At 54.0% G+C, this 6,884-nt stretch overlaps 1 protein-coding gene across 4 annotated transcripts; it reads left to right on the top strand.

Moving 5' to 3' along the window:
- The first annotated feature begins 6 nt into the window (after nt 1-6).
- GNB3 (G protein subunit beta 3) lies at nt 7-6,579 on the top strand. Of its 4 annotated transcripts, none has more exons than XM_072799229.1 (11): nt 7-1,090; nt 1,334-1,420; nt 1,697-1,735; nt 2,929-3,035; nt 3,117-3,180; nt 3,301-3,463; nt 3,574-3,640; nt 3,743-3,944; nt 4,679-4,895; nt 5,967-6,092; nt 6,549-6,579. In XM_072799229.1, exons 2-10 carry the CDS (start codon nt 1,364-1,366, stop codon nt 6,071-6,073), a joined length of 1,023 nt encoding a protein of 340 aa, XP_072655330.1. In that variant the 5' UTR covers nt 7-1,090; nt 1,334-1,363; the 3' UTR covers nt 6,074-6,092; nt 6,549-6,579. The 4 variants fall into 4 exon arrangements, with proteins under 4 accessions (XP_072655330.1, XP_072655329.1, XP_072655332.1 ...); XM_072799231.1 differs by having other exon boundaries at nt 1,082-1,210; XM_072799228.1 differs by having other exon boundaries at nt 5,967-6,579.
- The last annotated feature ends 305 nt before the right edge of the window (nt 6,580-6,884 follow it).

Raw genomic sequence — 6,884 nt, 5'->3', positions numbered from 1 at the left:
AGGGAAATCTGGGCCACCTGCTCCCCACATGCAAATGGACCCAAACCCCTGACAGCTGCTCCTTGGGCCTCTAACTCTAAGCCCTGTCTTCCCTCTCTGAGCTTGGCCAAGACGTATAGCAGCAGCTTGATCCCTCTGGTTCCAGCCTTCACAACCCCAGCAGGACTCCGTGAGTCATGGGGGCAAGGAATGGGCCAGACCCCAGATGGAAGCCAGGCTGAGGCTGCACCCCACTTCCCACGCTCTGTCCACTCAGAGCAGAAGCAGGCCTGTCCATCCCTCTCTCTGGATCCCCTGTACCTTTCCCCAACCCCAGGATCAGACCCAGAGGCAGCTGGTTGGGGTTTGCTGAGAATAAGGATTATCCAGATCAGTCCCTTCTAATCTCAGCTCCTGCCTGCACCCTGCCCATATTTGCCAGAACCCCTTTATCCCACAACCCTGAGCTTAGAGACAAAATCTTGGGGATTGATAATGGGCCACCTCTCTCCCTCATATTCTGGCTCCTGGACCAGTTGCTAGGCAGGTCCTGACTGCCACGATCATCAGCACTGGTGGGAGACAGGGCCTGGGGTGGGGTGGGGGGGTGGCACTGGAGCTGTGGTTGCTTCTGCTTCTCTGTACTCCTCCCAAACCCCAACCTTTAATCCTCACAGCTTTGCTCTAATCCCATGGGGCCTGATGCTCTTATCTCTGCCTACAGGGAGACTGCTCAGGGAAGCGCCCCTTCGACCCCTCTTCCCCCCAGGCCTTGTGGGGGACTGCTCCTATCACCCCACACTCTTGCTCCCACTTACTGCCCCCCTGGTCCCCCTGGGCTGGGCCCAAGGCTCTCTGGAAGCCACACACCTCCCTTCCTGCCCTCTCCCCACACTGTTGCCAGCTGATTTCATTTGCCTGACGTTGTCCTCATTGGCCCTACCTTCTCTGTCAGTGCTCCCCCCAACCCCCCCAGAGTTGGGGCCAGGCCAGGCCAGCTCCTCTGGCAGCAGAGCTGGGGCAGGTGACGGGTTGGCGTCGCAGCTGAGGGAGTGAAGAGGCGCCTGGGAACTGGAGCTGGAAACCTAGGAGAGGTGCAGTCAGAGTCCAAGTAAGAGGGAGCTGGCATGGCGCTGCTGGTCGGGCCCGGGGTCTGAGGGGAGGGCTCGGGCAAGGCCGGGCTTGGCTGCACACCAGACTCCAAACGTGGAGGGGCTAGTGGGGAGCTGGTGTAAGCCACCCAGCCATTTCTTTATTTCTCGGAGTGGGCTCCAGCCCTTGAGTCTGGTGTGGGTGTGAGATACGAAACTTGACCTGGTGGGGACCCCTTACACCTACCCCATGTCCCTGACAGGAGCCGGAGCTACACCTCAACCTATCAGCCATGGGGGAGATGGAGCAGCTACGGCAGGAAGCAGAGCAGCTCAAGAAGCAGATTGCAGTAACTCCAGAACCCTCCCACCAGGGGACCCCAGAAAACGTGGAACTGGGACACGAGGGAGTGTAGACTTGGGGGGGGGGTCGGGGGCTGGATTCATTCCTGAGTGACACCTTAGTGACCCCTGACCTGGCAGTGACAGAGAGTTTCTGAACTTGGATCTCATCTTGGAGATGCCCCCCAAACCCTAGAGCCCCAAGCCCACCTACCTCAGGGGCCCATGCATCCACTCTCCTTGCTTTGCCCTTCTGCCCCCCCCTGATGTCTGCTTTCCCCCAGGATGCCAGGAAAGCCTGTGCTGACATTACTCTGGCAGAGGTGAGACCTCCTATCCCCCTAAGGTAGGGCCAGAGGGGAGCGGAGGGGAGGGGAGCCTGGTGCCCAAGCTCTAGTACAGCATGTTCTGGGAATGAGGAACGGCATTAATTAATTCATTCAACAAACATTTAGTGAGCTCTGCTCTGGGGCAGGCACCTTATTGGAAGCTAAGTATACAGATGCTGTCTCTGACCTCAACCATAAAACAAGAACGATTACACCCCCTCACAGGGTGGCAAGGATGAAGAGAGGGACAGCACTTTGTAAGCCATAAAGCCCTTCTGGAGCAGTTGCTAGTTTTCTAATAGCATACTTCATCAATTCTAAGGTCATGTCTTTTCACATTTTGACATCTCTGAGATCAAGATGCATCCAAAAATAGATGATGCCTTACGATTATAATTGGCAACATTTTTTTTTTCTTTCTCAGTGATATCTGAAAGCGTGGTGCTTCATAGAGTTGGTGGCATCTTATGTTGGATTTAAATATGTTAATAGTAGGAGTGAACATTGACTGAACACTTGCCGTGAACCAAATGTTGGGCTAAATTGCCTCAGGACATAATTTCATTTAATTTTCACAACAGCCACATAAGTTGATGCTATCAACCTCATTTTAGAGATGAGGAAACAGGCTCGGAGAGGGTAAGCAACTTGCTTAGGAGAACAAAGCAAGTGAATGACAAGTCAAGGCCATTGACGTGAGCCCCAGCCAAAATCTAGAGGCTGGATAGAGTTTAAGGGACATAGGACCACAAATTTCAGGAGGTGCAGTTCAGGGTCACGGGGCTCCCAAACAGTACTGCAATGTTGTGAGGGACCCTAGTGGCCTAGGATGCAAATGTGTGCATCTATCTCTTCCTAAGCCAATGTTTCGTGAATTCACACTGGCGGCTTGAAATTGGTCAAGGTGGGAATATTTCCGTGATGGAAATCACTCTCCCGCGCCCACCTCCTCCCCTACCCCACACCAGAGAGATGCTTGTTAAACACTTAGCAACATGCCACTGGCCATGCATAATCTCTCCCACATTGGTTTATGTCACTCCAGGGCAGGGGCTTAGTTCTCTAATGCTGGGGGTCTGATCCAGAGCCTGGCACAGAACAGAAACTTGTCCAAATCAGTGGCTGTGACACTGACATCTAGGCATGTACCCTACTCAGCCTGATTTCTAGTGCCTTCTTTTCTGCAGCTGGTGTCAGGCCTAGAGGTTGTAGGAAGAGTCCAGATGCGGACACGGCGGACGTTAAGGGGACACCTAGCCAAGATCTATGCCATGCACTGGGCCACCGATTCCAAGTGAGGCTTGAGGGGTACCTGGTGGGGGAGGCAGGAGGCAAGAAAGAGAGGCTTGAGTGATGTGGGGTGCCTTCTTCCCAGGCTGCTGGTAAGTGCCTCGCAAGATGGGAAGCTGATCGTGTGGGACACCTATACCACCAATAAGGTACCTGTCTCCCCACCCCTCCACCCGCCTGTCCTTCCTTGGGGGCATTGTGCTTCTCCTCCTCTGCCCTCCCCATCTGGGAACTCCGCTCAGGTTCAGCTTATGCCTACCCTCCTGCAGGTGCATGCTATCCCACTGCGCTCCTCTTGGGTCATGACCTGTGCCTATGCACCATCAGGGAACTTTGTGGCATGCGGGGGGCTGGACAACATGTGCTCCATCTACAGCCTCAAATCCCGTGAGGGTAATGTCAAGGTCAGCCGGGAGCTGTCTGCTCACACAGGTGAGTGATGGACCCTCTCTTCCTGTCCCTGTTTGGAGAGGCCCAGGGAAAGGTGCAGCACTCTGGTGTGGTGCGGTAGCCAGGGCACTGTCCTTATCCCAAACCCCCAGGATATCTCTCCTGCTGCCGCTTCCTGGATGACAACAACATTGTGACCAGTTCTGGAGACACCACTTGGTAAGGACTGAATACTGTGGGGGTCCCGTAGGGGCCAGGGCTTGAGGCGTGGCTCTTTCCTGGCCTTCCCATCACAGTGACAGCATTCTCTCCTCCTGGCAGTGCTCTGTGGGATATCGAGACCGGGCAGCAAAAGACGGTGTTTGTGGGACACACGGGGGATTGCATGAGTCTGGCTGTGTCTCCTGACTTCAAACTCTTCATTTCGGGGGCCTGTGACGCCAGCGCCAAGCTCTGGGATGTGCGGGAGGGGACCTGCCGGCAGACTTTCACTGGCCATGAGTCCGACATCAATGCTATCTGTGTGAGCCCCCCCACTGCGCCCCAACTCCCCGGATCTCCTCATCAGGCCCAACTCCCCGCCTCCATCCAGCTCCCTCCCCCTTTTTTTTTTAACTTTCCTGTTTGGGATAATTTCACCTTAGAGAAAAGTTGAGAAAGTAACCAAAAGAGCTCCCATCTACCCTTCATCCATATTCACTGCTAGCATTTTACCACACCTGCTGTATCCTTCTCTGTAGATGGAGGGAGGGATGGATGGAAAGAAGGACACATACACCTAGATGTGGATATAGATATCTTTTGTTATTATTATTTTTTCTTCCCTGGAGAGTAAGTTGCAGATGTTAGGCCCCTATGTCATCATGATGAGACTCAGGTCATGCATTTGCACTTGGCCCTGAGATATACACTCTGATCCAGCCTGGAGCCTAGAGTCTGGGAGAGCCTCTGCCCTTCTAGCCATGTGACCCTGGGCAAGCTGCCCACCCTCCCGGAGCCTCGTGCTCTCATGGGCAATGTGGAAATAATGCCTGCCTGCTGCGCTGTAGTGAGGGGCAAGTGAAGGGTGTAGGGGAGCCACTGGCATGCAGCTGGCGTGGCATAAATGTCAGCGGCGAAGAGTGCTAGGGAAGGGAAAGGCAGAGAGGCTGAGGGAAAGAGCTTGCTCTGGCGCCACCCAGGCAGGAGCCAGAGAGAGGAAGCGAGCAGAGCTATCCAGGGCGGAGTCCTGACTCCCTTTGCCACCTATACCCTCAGTTTTTCCCCAACGGAGAGGCCATCTGCACAGGCTCGGACGACGCCTCCTGCCGCCTGTTTGACCTGCGGGCTGACCAGGAGCTGACTGCCTACTCCGACGAGAGCATCATCTGTGGCATCACATCTGTGGCCTTCTCCCTCAGCGGCCGCCTGCTCTTTGCAGGCTACGACGACTTCAATTGCAACATCTGGGACTCCATGAAGGGCGAGCGTGTGGGTAAGGGCCAGCCCCCCTGCTGCCACCTCAGCTGCAAGCTCCCTTTCTGGGAGACTCTCTACCGTTTCCTAATTACTGGATGACTCTGAGCTCTACCCCTACAATCCAGTACCTCTTGGTCCCCAACCTAGGACCATCTTCTTTAGAGGGTCTTCTCTACCACCCAGGGCCCTAAAGCTCTAGCTGCTTCCTGCCAAAGGAGCTCCTGTGACACCAGAGACCTATAGACTAGAAATGTCCAGTCATGTCTGGATCTCCAGGGCCTCTATAGTTTCAGGGGCATCTCAGGCAACTGCAATAAGCAGAATCAAGATCTTGTCTGGAGCGATCTGGAGGCCCTGACCCTGACCTAGGAGCTTGCTTCTCTAGGACCACTCTGGTCTGAAGCTGAATCACATAGTGTGGCTTCTCTTGGGAGAGGCCAGGTGCTGAGCAAAAGTAACACTGGCCTGAGAGTCAGGAGCCAAATCTGAATTCTGTTGCTTAGGAGCTGAGGGCCCTCAGGCAAGTCACTCCTCTCTGGGCCTCACAGTCTCTTCATTTGGAAACTCAGGCATGAGACTAAAGAGCTACTTCCCCACTTTCCAATGCTCACCAAGATGCCCCTTCTTTTCTTTTTTTTTTAACTTTTTAAAAGACTTTTTTATTATTTATTTGAGAGAAAGAAAGAGCATAAGCAGGGGGAGCAGCAGAGGGGGAGGGAGAAGCAGACTACCTGCTGAGTAGGGAGCCTGATGTGGGACTCGATTCCAGAACCCTGAGATCATGACCTGAGCCCAAGGCAGATAGATGCTTAACCAACTAAACCACCCAGGCACCTCACCCCTTGCTTTTCCCATAGCACAAGTCAATGCCAACTTTTCCTATCCCTCCGCACTACCCCCTCAACCCCCAACGCCTTCCTTACAGATTGGCCATAAGAGAAACCCTGCCCCTTAGGATAATCCTCTTTCAGTCCCTGCCAAGGCTGAGAGTCCAAGGCCATCTAATGGTAGATTCCTGCATCTGCACATGTGCTCTCTGCCAAAGCAGCACAGGGCAAACAGGCTGACTCCTCTCCCTCTTCCTCAGGCATCCTCTCTGGCCATGACAACAGGGTCAGCTGCCTAGGGGTCACAGCTGATGGGATGGCTGTGGCCACTGGCTCCTGGGACAGCTTCCTCAAAGTCTGGAACTAAGGAGGCTGGACGAGGGGAGGTAAAAGACCATGAAGACACTCAGCTACCCCCTCCCCTCCCCTGCCCAATTTTTCTTCTGAGGTTTCTTTATTGTTTTTTTCTATACCTCAGCTGCCATTCCCACCCAGCTTTGTCCTTTGAGGGCAGTGGGGAAAATGGGGAGTATGCCTTTGGGAGACAGCATCAGGGACACAGGGCAAAGAAATGCTCCATCTCCTCCCATGGCCTCCCCTCTCCATGGTCCTGCAGCTTCTCCCTTAATGAGCAAGGACAACTGATCCCTCCCCAGCCCTTGGCAGGCCTAGCAGGCTTCCAGTCTGAGGCCCCAGGCCCTAGAATTCCTCCCCGGAGCCACTAACTTTGTCCAGACCTGGGTGGCAGAGGTGTCAGCTTTGTGACTATGGCTCTGGCATCACTAGGATCCTAGCCCCCTTCCTCATGATTTTTCTTCTCTCCCTTTATTTCTCTCCTAAAGGACCTAAAGGACAATAAAGTGTAGCACCCTACTATGTCTGTGATGTTTGGCTTCTGCCCCACTTCGGTTCCAAGAAGACACAGGACCAACCTAAGTAATAAAGTATTACAGGCGCAGTTGATAAAGGCTGCGTACCAAACAGCCTGTGAGCAGAAAGTTTGGGTGGAGGCAGAAGCCCAAGCCTCATGGAGGCCTGAGATGGGTCAGGAGGAGGTGTTCACCAGGGGGCCAGGGGAGCGTATGCCCAACAGTTCACTACAACCGGCCCATGCTGTGTATGTGTGTGTACGTTTAATAAGGTTATGTTGAGAAGGAATCAGATTACAGGAGACCTTA

This window comes from Canis lupus, chromosome 25 (assembly GCF_048164855.1).
Source record: "Canis lupus baileyi chromosome 25, mCanLup2.hap1, whole genome shotgun sequence".
In the NCBI taxonomy this organism is placed as follows: domain Eukaryota; kingdom Metazoa; phylum Chordata; class Mammalia; order Carnivora; family Canidae; genus Canis; species Canis lupus.
This window is presented reverse-complemented; position numbering and strand designations above follow the sequence as displayed.

Excerpts from the sequence above, each read along its gene's own strand:
- GNB3 (XM_072799229.1), top strand. The coding sequence starts at position 1,364 with ATGGGGGAGATGGAGCAGCTACGGCAGGAAGCAGAGCAGCTCAAGAAG. Across the intron at positions 3,181-3,300 it reads ACACCTATACCACCAATAAG|GTGCATGCTATCCCACTGCG; the intron begins GTACCTGTCTCC and ends ACCCTCCTGCAG. Across the intron at positions 3,464-3,573 it reads GGAGCTGTCTGCTCACACAG|GATATCTCTCCTGCTGCCGC; the intron begins GTGAGTGATGGA and ends CCAAACCCCCAG.